The following is a 12,918-nucleotide window of genomic DNA, read 5'->3' on the forward strand; positions in this document are numbered from 1 at the left end:
CTAAAATTATTTATGTTTATTTTCTTTCAAGGACCTACATAACCCTGGTTCGTTAAAATTTACACTTGGAATTTACATTTGAAAGTACGCAGATATTGTCTGTGTGTAATACATGTATGCTGAATGGTAAATAATGTTTGTTTTTCGTATACAATCAGAATAATATATTTGGTGTCGTTTCACAATCGAAACTGGATTCGGTTTTGCACAACATGGTTCTATCACCTGTGGTGCCTGATCCCGTTTAGAGAATCACCCCACTTGCAATGAAATAATTATCGCCTTAAACTATATTCCAGTAGCTACTGTTAAATAGATTCTCATTAAAAAATAATGAAACAAAGTTATCAAAGGAAGAAAGCGGGAATGTTCACATCGTGACATTTTCACGAGAATCGAACATTTACATGAAACATGTACAATGTCACACGAGGAGAAAACCAGTGTTGCAGGAAGAACGCCGATTATCTCCCTTTCCCAACATGGCCGCCCCCACGTGGTTCTCCAGAAATGTTGTTTACAGTTGGGAAATAACTCAGAATTGAGCACAATCACGACAATCACATCTTTTCAGGTATGTTTTAAGGTTCAACTAAGACTCTGGAGTGTATTCCTGAACGCCCGGTTATCATTGACCGACGAATCATCCATGGCACTACCGTAGTTTCAGTTTTAAGAGTTATGGAGCTGTTATAGACTTACAGTTACAGAGACATATCAGCAGCGCTCCTCTCACACTCGTAGGTTACCTTAGTTCTTACACTTTGTTGTACTACGGTTTACATGTCGAAAATAGGTTCGCGATGAATAAACGATATGATACATGAAAACTTGTCATTTGCCATCTGCTTTAAAGCCCCAGAGTCAGTGGAAAGAACGGAGAGGATGGTGACTACATATTTTGAAAATGTGTTAGTGAAGTGAAAAATATGGTATTTTTTAGGGTGGGACGGGTAACTAGGGTACTCGAGTCGGATGGGTACTGAGTAGGACACGGGTACCCACGGGACTACCCGGATCCGTGGTTTGTCATTTGATATATTTTTTTTTATGACATTAGCAATATAATTTCATGGTTACACTTTATAAGTAGGCCTACATGTCGCTAATGTTTGCATTTCTTTCTGACTGTGCACACATTCCTTCTGATTTTTATATGTTTTAGTAAAGACAAAGCTTCTGTCAACTTCAGTATATGCATGATCAGGTCCTTTTATATATACAAATGTTTTTTGTGGGTAAAAACTTCTTATTTGAACATTTTGTAGTTGAGATCTAGAGTAGGTACCCGGGTAGTGTCTGGTAAAAGGGGGTTGTAATACCCCGATGGTACATTTAGACTCTTCCTAGCCTTAGTATTTTTACCATTATCGGTACCAGTGCTGTTTACCAGGTGCAGCTTATTATACTGCAAATTGGCTCAGGGTGCCGACTGTGGCTTTCGCTTGGCAGAGTAGCTCATTTGCCCAGCTTACATTATGTGTACATGGCTTAGCTTCAAGCTGGCAATGTGAGTTTGAGCCTCCACATGACACAAACTAAAATACGAAAAAGTTCACCTGGAAAGTGGACTACACCCTTTTTATCTTACCTGTTTACAGTTCATGTTCACGCAAGACTACACGCACTGCCATCTGCATTGTACTGGTGCAGCTGTAAAGCACTAGCCTAGGCTGTCTAGGGTTGGATTTGGCTCTGTCAGGCTTGCCTGCCCCTTCAATCCTGTGGGTTGGTTGTGTAATGGTGCCGCATGGGGTACCAAGACTCGTTACCCCTTTCCGATCAAGCACCCCTTTAGGATCAGTAAAGGGTTAAATAACCTCACTCTTTACAGCGATGTGAACATGCATCATTTGTACAAACTGTCCAATGTGTGTTCAATAACTAATGAGGGATTAACATGCTGAAGGTAAAGTGAAACCAATAAACCAATTGAAAATAGAATGTACCAGTGAATGAATGTTGTTTTACACCACAGTCAGCTATATTCCAACTTTATCAATGTGATCTGTAAATGATCCAGTCTTGGCAGATCAGTTGGTTGGGCATGTTGACGTCACAGCATCAGTCTTATCATGTGACAAGTCGATGCCACGTACCTAATCCACATTTCAGTCAGCTCTTGTGATAAGCATTGAGTGCTGCAGATTTCTGGCCCAGAAGCCGCTGGGAGCTACCATTTAATTGCATTTACCCTACATATTGTTTCGTATCCTGAAGAAGTCATCCTTCTGTTCCAGTAGTCCAATAGGGATTGTCAAATTCTTGACCGACATCTTACTGATATTCAATATTTGTTATTTATATATGTTAACTTATAACATCAGCTGATAAACATGTATTTGTTATGCGTAAGTAGTTCTTAAAAGGGCTGGAGATAAAAGCAGAGATCATGATGGCTTTAGGTTTCATATTGGACGTCAGTGCAGTACATTGAAGTTTGCAAGATGACACAGAAACAAATCAAATGTTCCAATTTCTTGATTGATCAGATTATGTTTCACAAAGTTATGATTCTTTTTTACTAAAACTTGGACTAAATTGTTATTTATCACGAAGCCTGGGTCAGTATATCTATAACATATATCAGGGTTTCCTCAGGGCAAGTAGAATTTCAGGCTTTTTAGGAGTGTTGTTATGTTATCACTATTGAGGCAGGTAAACTTAACAGGATCAGTTGCATCAAAGATAGCATATACCGGTATCCAGATGAGCTACGGAGCCTATTTTGAGGCTCTTCACACATATATTCCTATATGTTGAAACACATTCAGAGCTATAACACCTTTGCAATTTTGTAATGATTTGTTCGCTGTGCATGCAGTGCAGAGTTATGTCCCCAAACCATGCCAAGTTATTGGTTTGAAAACGCAGATTCAGCCTGATACAGGTGTGATTGCATGACAGGACTGAAATCCGGCTCACTCACGCATGCATTCATTCATTCACCCAGTAACTCTCTAACTGTTTCCAAGGGGCGGTCGGGTAGCCTAGTGGTCAAAGCATTTGCTCGTCACACCGAAGACCTGGTTCGATTCCCGGCATGGGTACAATGTGTGAAGCTCTTTTCTGGTGTCCCCCATCATGATATTGATTGAAGTGGAATATTGATGAAAGATGCGTAAAACCATACTCGCTCACTCATTAACTGTTTCCTTAGACAGTTGTCCTTGTGTCTGGGGGATGGGGGTTGAAGTTTATGGCAGTATTGCTCCCAGACCTGGCGGGTAGCCAGGTGCGCGAAAGCTATGCCCGATTTTTTAAAAGTACTGATTTAACTTCGAAATTTTACTGCATCTGCCATCTTGTTTATTTAACTTTTTCCATTGACTTATTACATTTCTTGTTGTGAATGTTGTCCAAACTGCCACAAAATTGCTTAAAATGCAATCAAATGTTTAAAAAATTTCGGGGGTGGGGAGGGGGTGGGGGCATGCCCCCAGACCCCCCTAGACTTTTCCTCTTTTTTTTGGAAAACCTGCTCACATCCCTGTTCCTAAGCTGACACTCATTCACCCAGTAACTCACCCACGTTAAAACAGTGACCCATTCATCTGCTGCAATGGCATAGGATGTCCTTTATGCCTCAGTGTTCTAGTGGTTAGAGCATCTGTCCGGAGAACAGGAGGCTACTGGTTTCACCCCCAGCCACATCAGTCCAAAAGACGTTAATAGATGGTGCTATTATCACCCAACTTGGCGCTTGGCATTAGTGGATAAAACAAGGACTCTATGCTGTGTCAGAGTGGGTCATCCATGTTAAACTGCAGAATGGTATCTCAGTTAGCTAGCCCTATAAAATCGACATTAGTCCAGACTGGCAGAAACAGCTACATGAATGCATGTCTCTCTGAGTGCAACAATCTTGAATGAGATGTTAAACCCCATTTCACCTCACCTCACCTCACCTCACCTCACCTCACCTCACCTCACCTCACCTAACTCAGCCCTGTATTCTTTCCAGTAGTCATGGAAGGTGAGGATAAGAGGAAGGTTCATCGTGTCCGACAGGCTGGGCGCAAGGCGGAGAAGAAAAAAGCCAAAGACAAACATGAACAAGACCTGTCAGCCAAGCAACGGAACCCAAGGGCTTTTGCCATTCAGTCAGCGAACAAGACTGCAAAACGTGTTCAAAGGTGAGATGGTGCTTTGTCTCAACAAATCAAAATGAACTTGTTTAAGCAATGGTAAACATGGTAAATGAATTTGTGAGTAAAGGTTTGAAGTTCTCCAGTGAGAATGTGACATCTATTTATCATCCAAAACTGGCTCCCATAGGAGATATCGCTTGGGTGAGATCAAGCGATAGCTATACTGTAGATATCGCTGCAATGAAATTGCATCACAATGCTTTGCAGACATCATTGGTTACCATGACGTCACAATCAAATGACATCACTAATGGTTCTGCTACTGAAGCTGTTTGCAGTACTTTTTACACTTAAGAAACTTCTTATTACTTTCTACAAACTGAAAAAGTTGGAAGAATGATGTTGGATGATAAATAAAATCTCATCCTCGTGTCTTTTGATATCAAATATATCAACACTCGTTGATAAAAGTAGAAAAAAAAACTCGGCAAGCCTCGGAGTTTCCCCACTTTTTTCAACTCGTGTTGATATATTTGATATCGAAAGACCCTCGGGTGAAATTCTCTATATCTCCATAATCTCAGTGGCTTGTAAATGATCACGTCTTGGTCAGGCAAACCATTGGTTTGAATTTAAAGGCAGAGAGGCAAAAGATAAAGTGATAAACATAATATGAATGGATCAGTGATGACTCCAGGTGTCCGTGAAATGGGTAAGCATGTCCTGCTCTACCAGTAGCACATGACACTCATACAAATTACATAAAAATAAACCCTGGTACGGTGAATGAGTAGTTATTCAAAATTATGTCCTGTTTTCACATTTTCCCTTGTGTTAGAACTCTTGATCACAAGACAAAGAAACATCACATCCCTCTGGTCGACCGGACACCCGATGAGCCTCCGCCAGTTGTCGTGGGGATTGTTGGGCCACCCAAGGTGGGCAAGTCCACGCTGATGCAGTGCCTGGTGAAGAACTACGCCAAACAGAAGCTGTCTCAGATATCAGGACCAGTCACCATTGTCTCAGGTCAGTCATTGGTTGCATACAATATTGCCATGGTTACAGGATATTTTTTATTTTTTTACCTCGCACTCAGCAAAATTCCTTTTGATGGCAGCCTGTACATTATCGAGTCTGTACCCGACAATCCAGTGACGATATTGTGATCAACAATCCATGCCTTCAGGGTATGAGGACACACTACTGCCCAAGTCAACGGGTCTGACCACAGGTCTACTTAGTCCCTTTAGGACCGGTATAGCCTGCTGGGGTCCTATTCCAACTGGGAATCCCCACACGGTCTTGTTACAGATGATTAGTTGGAGTTTCTGTAGTTGCTGCTTGTTCTCAGTGCTAAGACATTATGCTCATTTTCAGACTTGGATTTCTGTACATTTACATGTTCTGTACCCAGTGGTGATTCCAGGAGAGAATAAATCCCCAGCACCTTATGATAGTTGTAGTAGCTACCAGTAACTGAAATGTGGATCTGGTAGTTACCATGGTTACAATGTCTGACCTGGCTCATTGGGTGTCATCATGTCATCATGACCAGGGCTGCTGCTCTTCTTTTCAATCACTGGTTGATCTGCCCATGACATGATTATTTACAGGCAGTCTTGGTGAAACGTGACTGGTGCTGAGTGTGGCGCAAACAGCACTCACTTATTTAATGGAAATATTTTTATGGAGATTTTGTGAGAGCTTTTGCTGATTTCTCACTGTCATAGATGTTTTAGGTTTAATTGCTATGGTGTCACTTTCGGAAAGATGGTTAAAATGACTTGTGTGTTGCAGGAAAGGACCGGCGCTTAACCCTCATTGAGTGTAACAATGACATCAACAGCATGATTGATCTGGCCAAGGTAGCTGACCTGGTAAGAATAAATGATCAAGGGGATTTTTAGTAGGCGAAAATTTTTGCCTCTTTCCTTCTAAAACTATAGCACATCCCATATTGGAATTAAACATTTCCCAATTCATGTTAATATAGTTTTTTAGTAGAGGTCACTGATAGAGGAGACTGATAGAGGTCACTGATAGAGGTGACTGATACAGGTTACTAATGGAGGTCACTGATCTAGGGGACTGATAGAGGTCACTGATAGAAGAAACTGATAGAGGAGACTGATAGAAGTCACTGATAGAGGTCACTGATAGAAGAGACTGATAGAGGTCACTGATAGAGGTCACTGATAGAGGAGACTGATAGAGGAGACTGAGAAAGGTCACTGATAGAGGTCACTGATAGAGGAGACTGAGAGAGGTCACTGATAGTGGAGACTGAGAGAGGTCACTGGTAGAGGTCACTGATACAGGTTACTAATGGAGGTCACTGATCTAGGGGACTGATAGAGGTCACTGATAGAGGAGACTGAGAGAGGTTACTGTACAGCAGGACTAATAAAGAGTAAAATGCTTTGCTGCTTTTTTACAGTAGCACAGAATTGAGCAAAATATGAACTATAAAAAATCCAAAAGGTGAACCAAATAATGCCAGTTTGCCTACCATGGGCACTTAGTTTGGAATCCTAGATAAATCCCTGAAATGGCCGAGTCCAGGGACAGGTAGTACTGTGCAGCATGTCATGATGTAGCTGTGGTATTGCTGCCTGGGGTACACTCACCCACGGCTGTGTTCACTCTTTGATGACAGGTGTGACATTGTTATGAATGTTGCAGGTCCTGTTGCTAGTGGATGCTAGTTTTGGGTTTGAGATGGAAACATTTGAGTTCCTCAACATTTGCCAAGTCCATGGGTTTCCTCGCATCATGGGTGTGCTCACTCACCTCGACATGTTCAAGGACAGCAAGAAGATCAGGAAGACAAAAAAGAGGATGAAGCACAGGTTTTGGACAGAAATTTACCAGGTAAGCTAATTTAGTATTTCTCCCATAGATCAGGAGTAGACAAAAAGGAGTGAAAAATCCATGTTTGACAAAGAAGACACAATTTATCAACTTCTTTAATTACTGTAAAGGCAACATTTCGGTATGGATCCTTATACCATTGTCAAGCAAGACAACGGTAAAAGGATCTATACCTAAACATTGCCTTCTCAGTAATTAAAGAAGTTGTAATCCGTAAATTGTGTCTACTTTGTCATCCGTCAACTTCTAAGTAATGCCTATGAAAAAATTAATCAATGTATGCTGGCTATCAAATGGATATTTGTAATGCAAATCACTGTGCAAGAGTGTTTTACTGATGGCTCTCCCCTCCCGCCCCCTCCCGCCCCCTCCCTTCCCTCCACCTTCTCCTTGTATAATAGTCTCACTCATGGCAGACGGTACAACATAATTTATTCAGCTAGATACAGAAGGGGGAATGATGAAAACGCCTCATCTGTCGCTATCTTATGTAAAACCTCATAGTTTAACCTTGCTATTGTATTGTTGCTTTCTAGGGAGCCAAGTTGTTTTACCTGTCTGGTACAATCAACGGAGAGTATCAGCGAACCGAGGTCCATAATCTCTGTCGCTTCATCTCGGTGATGAAGTTCCGCCCCCTGCAGTGGAGGATGACGCATCCATATGTGCTAGCTGACAGGTAGATACCGTATTTTGCCATGTGTAAGGCGAGTTTTTCATACCTAGAATTTGGGAGTTTCAAGGGGGATCGCCCTGGTACAGCTGTGTGATAGGGTTAGCCACACAACCAGTTGGAACAATTTCTTCTTCAGTAAGACCTCACAGCTATTTCTCTGTCAAGAACAAGCAGAAAATGCATTAAGGAGTAATGCAGGATAAGTATACAAATAAAAAAAATATCTTGGATTTTATTAGTTTTATTTATTACTTGTCATTTTTTTCAATATTTCAATGTCGTGTGTAAATAGGCAGACATGTACATGATCCACAGTATAATCCAATTGAGTTCACAATGCTTCAAACACATTAAAAGTCGACATGTATTGATTTATAACCATACAACAGCTCCTCTTTAGAGTTCAGGGGTCCAGTCCACATAGCAATCATAGCACTAAGGTGACCGTTACTTCCACACAGACTTAAGACTGTCGTTGCGCTATGATCGCTTTGTAGAACAGGACCCTGCAACAAAAGTTTAAAAACACGTCACAATACCATATGATGTAATTTTTAAAATGTTGTTGCAATAATGCCATGTGACGTCAACCTAGCAACGGGGTTGCTGGGGTCATTTAGTGTGCATTAGTTCCTCTCAGTGATCTATCATCTCTACACGCAATGTCATTGAATAAGCCCAGGGATGTTGGGAGTTTTCAGTATTTGTTTGTGAAACTAGTTCCTGCAGTACGTAAGCGCAAGTCTGGTGTAATACCAGCTTATTGTTCTTAAACGGTGGTCACTTCAAAGGGCGAGTAATGAATACAGATTACTAAACGAGTCCCCTTTAGATATCATTTTTCATACGAGTGCAAATGTTGCTCATACTGGATCCTAAGCAAGTCTATGAGTTTCTTGTTACAACAGTACTCCAGTACAGTCACATGGTAAACGGGTCCAGCTTGGATGGGTCTTGGGTCACAGATTTGCTCTTGTAAAAAATGCTTCATGAAAATCACATAGGAATAATTAGTTTTCTCACAATGTTGAGAAGGATGGGTTGCTGAAGACGTATTCTACCCCGGATCTTCAGGGGTCGACACACTATATCACACTGTAGGGCACTGACATACTGTATGACACATTGCATGACACTGTATGACATTCAGTATTGCACACTGTAGGACACACTGTATGGCACTTTATGACACACTGTAGGACTCTGTAGGACACACTGTATGGCACTTTATGACACACCGTATGACACTGTAGGACACACTGTATGGCACTTTATGACACACTGTAGGACTCTGTAGGACACACTGTATGGCACTTTATGACACACTGTAGGACTCTGTAGGACACACTGTATGGCACTTTATGACACACTGTAGGACTCTGTAGGACACACTGTATGGCACTTTATGACACACTGTAAGACACTGTAGGACACACTGTATGGCACTTTATGACACACTGTAGGACACACTGTATGGCACTTTATGACACACTGTAGGACACTGTAGGACACACTGTATGGCACTTTATGACACACTGTAGGACACACTGTATGGCACTTTATGACACACCGTAGGACACTGTAGGACACACTGTATGGCACTTTATGACACACTGTAGGACACACTGTATGGCACTTTATGACACACCGTAGGACACTGTAGGACACACTGTATGGCACTTTATGACACACTGTAGGACACTGTATGGCACTTTATGACACACTGTAGGACACACTGTATGGCACTTTATGACACACTGTAGGACACTGTAGGACACACTGTATGGCACTTTATGACACACCGTAGGACACTGTAGGACACACTGTATGGCACTTTATGGCACACTGTAGGACACACTGTATGGCACTTTATGACACACTGTAGGACACTGTATGGCACTTTATGACACACTGTAGGACACACTGTATGGCACTTTATGACACACTGTAGGACACTGTATGGCACTTTATGACACACTGTAGGACACACTGTATGGCACTTTATGACACACTGTAGGACACTGTAGGACACACTGTATGGCACTTTATGACACACCGTAGGACACTGTAGGACACACTGTTTAGAACTGATGTACCCATGTTTGCAGGATGGAGGACATCACCAACCCCGAGTCTGTGCGTGGCAACTCTAAGTGTGACCGCAAGGTGTGTCTGTACGGCTATGTGCGGGGGACGCACTTGAAGAACCAGCAGATGGTGCACATCGCAGGTATTTGGTGGCCGCGTCTAGTGATAGGCATTATTTGCCAAGTGTGTTTCTGTACCATGTTTATCAATGAATAATAATTATATCAGGAAAGCCTATGGAAGTCATGATACATAGCTGAAGTTTGGGGGGTTTGATCCCTGGCCGCGTCATACCAAAAGATATTAAAAGATGGTACTTGTTGTTACGCTTTCTGCCACTCGGCATTAAGCGGCTAAAATAAGGACTGGTTAGTAGAGTCAGTATACTGTGTCTGAGTTGGGTATTCATGTTAAACTGCAGCATGGTATCCCTGTGGACAAGCGTGTTAAAATCAGCGTTAGTCTGGACTAATACAAGCAGCCACATGCACATACACATGCATGCATGTCACTTTATAAGTACAATAATCTTGAATGCAACGTTAACCCCATTTCACCTCACCTTGGGTTCAGAAACATCATCAACACATTGAAAAACACCCATTTACACTTATTAGGGTGTCAGGCAACAGTTTATTGAGTAAGCAGACATTGCATTAATGAATGGAGCTTATTAAAAATAGTTCCTGCCTGGTGACCTCATTTGCATATTTATCAGCTTGTGACACTAAGTTAGTTATACCAAGGAATTTCATCCATCCTTCCGAGAACATATTTTTGTGAAATCTATTACTTGAAAACTGCTTAGATTATTTTCATACTTGGTGAACACTTTCTATACCAGTAGGAGAGATGCAGTGCACATTTTTTATTTCAATATTTGGATTTTCTGAAAAAAACACAGCTTTTATTCATTGTTTAAGTTTGACTTTTTTACTTCAACATTGGTACAATCTATTGCTATAAAACATCTTCATGAATCCTTTCCCAGTTAGGGGGAACAGTTTCTATACCAGGAGAGGTGCAGTGCAGAGTTTGATTTTGATAAGTGGATTTTCTGAGAAAATAGTTGTTTTTTTCATGTCAAGTGTACTGTATCCAGCAAAGCCTGCTGATGATGCACCAGTACATCTTTAAATAATGCCGTTACTGTGTTATTTTATGGTGCTTTTTAAGAGAAACCGACGCAAACATTAAGGCATCAATATGATTATCTCCAATATCAAAATTGTTCTTCAGCTGATGTTGGTAGTCGAGGTCAGGGTTATTAGTGAGCCTTGCCTCATTTTTTGCCTTTTTCATCACAGTTTTTAGTGCCTGAACAGTTACAATGACCTGTTCTTATAACATGTTTATGCCACTCTGTATCATTTGGGAATGTGTATTGCCCTCTAACTGCTCAGGCCCTCCAGTTGGGATTCCGAGTAAGAATATTTTCTAGGTCCCCAGCTACCAATGATTTGATGGATTAGATGGAGACGACTAGATGGATTTTGTGGTCAGGCTCGTGGGTCTTGTTTGATTGTGTCATCTTACTCAGACGGTGTGGATTAATGTATAGGTGCCAATCAAGGGAATGTCTGGTCAAGACTTGTTTGTTTACAGCCCGCTGTCATATAACTGGAATATTACTGAGTGAGGAGTGAAGCAATAAACAAACAAATCCTGCTTGAAATGTTTACAGGGTGTGGAGATTTCAACATTCACAACATGCAGTTTCTGCCTGACCCCTGCCCGACCCCCAGTAGAGAGAAGAGGCGGTCCCTGAATGAGAAGGAGAGGTTCATCTACGCCCCCATGTCCGGAGTGGGGGGGATTGTGTATGACAAGGACGCTGTGTACATTGACCTGGGGGGCAGCCACTCTCACAGTAGGAAGGAGGAGGTGGGTAGCCTCTATTGCATCTATATTAGACACAGGTACATGTATTTGGAATATACTTATTGACAGGCCATCATTATATAGCTGGAATATTGCAGAGTCTGGAGCTTAACAACAAACACCCACACCTAATGTCTTTCGGTTGGGATTCCAGAGTAGAATGAGTCCCACGTGTCCTCATACATGTCCTAAGAGCAGACCAACTATGGATTGAGTGGTATTATGTTTAATATGTGACATGGCTAATCATGTATATTTACACCTGAATGTCATGGAACATCATTCATGCCATCGACCACTGGTTTACCTGGGCTTTGTAAAACAGCAGAAATATTGTTGACTAGGGCATAAAACAACATTCATTCATCCCCTGAAATTTGATGACACTCAAAATGAATCTCGGTGTCTTCCACATGGTGTGGTTACCATGGTTACAGGACAAGCAGCCGGGCAGTGAGATGGTGGCTCAGCTTATTGGCATGATCAACCCTATCGACAAAAAGCTGAAGGCCAGTGAAATGAGCATGTTTACAAACACAGCCCCGATCCGCTCAGCTGATGCAGATAACAACAGCAGCGAAGAGGAGGATGTGGATGAGGACAAGTGAGTGGGATGTGACTTAGTTAATATGGAGAAGTAAGGCTAAGAAAAATAATAGTCTTGGTTCCCAGGCATTGCCCGTATAATCATAAAGTTCGCCAAACAGTCCATTTTTAAAAAAAACAACAACAAAATCCTTAAATATTCCAAGTCCAACGGTATTCAAATACTGTATTCCAGTATTTTACTCATCAAGGAATACATTTATGAAGGAAGGTCCATTCCCAGGTTGATTGTACACACTGTTTGTTTGGTAACACAACTGTTTATTTGGATACATACTAGTTTGACCCGTGAAGATATCGGGTTACTATAGGTCTTCAGCAACCCGTGCTTGCCATAAAAAGTGACTATGCTTGTCTTAAGAGGCAACTAACGGCATAGGGTGGTCAGGCCTGGTTGATGCATGTCATTATATCCCATTTGCCTCGATTGATGCTCATGATGTCAATCACTGGATTGTCTGGTCCAGACACGATTACCGTCCTACAGCTGGAATATTGCTGAGTGCGGTGTTGAACAACAAACACACAGACACAAAACATATTAGTTTGAAAGAAAAAAAAAACTTTAAAAAATCCCACCAGTGCCCACTCTATTTTCAACAGCCATTGCCTGAGAACCAAGTCTTATATTTTGTTAAGCCTAACATTACAAGGACCTAGACCTCCTTTAGAGGCCAATATTCGGCCCCAATTCTGCAGCAT

The 12,918-nt window shown here is 41.6% G+C and overlaps 1 protein-coding gene across 1 annotated transcript in view; it reads left to right on the top strand.

The window, feature by feature from the left end:
* Positions 1–483: 483 nt before the first annotated feature.
* LOC139469625 (ribosome biogenesis protein BMS1 homolog) overlaps positions 484–12,918 on the top strand; it is a 31,689-nt gene continuing 19,254 nt past the window's right edge. The window contains exons 1-9 of the mRNA XM_071251850.1: positions 484–574; positions 3,965–4,136; positions 4,930–5,120; positions 5,892–5,971; positions 6,777–6,965; positions 7,502–7,644; positions 9,750–9,871; positions 11,414–11,613; positions 12,048–12,214. Coding sequence (XP_071107951.1) covers positions 3,970–4,136; positions 4,930–5,120; positions 5,892–5,971; positions 6,777–6,965; positions 7,502–7,644; positions 9,750–9,871; positions 11,414–11,613; positions 12,048–12,214 — 1,259 coding nt within the window. The 5' untranslated portion in view covers positions 484–574; positions 3,965–3,969. The remainder of the gene's footprint in view (positions 575–3,964; positions 4,137–4,929; positions 5,121–5,891; positions 5,972–6,776; positions 6,966–7,501; positions 7,645–9,749; positions 9,872–11,413; positions 11,614–12,047; positions 12,215–12,918) is intronic.

The sequence above is a fragment of the Haliotis cracherodii genome, unplaced genomic scaffold (genome assembly GCF_022045235.1).
Source record: "Haliotis cracherodii isolate W230 unplaced genomic scaffold, xgHalCrac1.p SCAF_2, whole genome shotgun sequence".
Lineage (NCBI taxonomy): Eukaryota > Metazoa > Mollusca > Gastropoda > Lepetellida > Haliotidae > Haliotis > Haliotis cracherodii.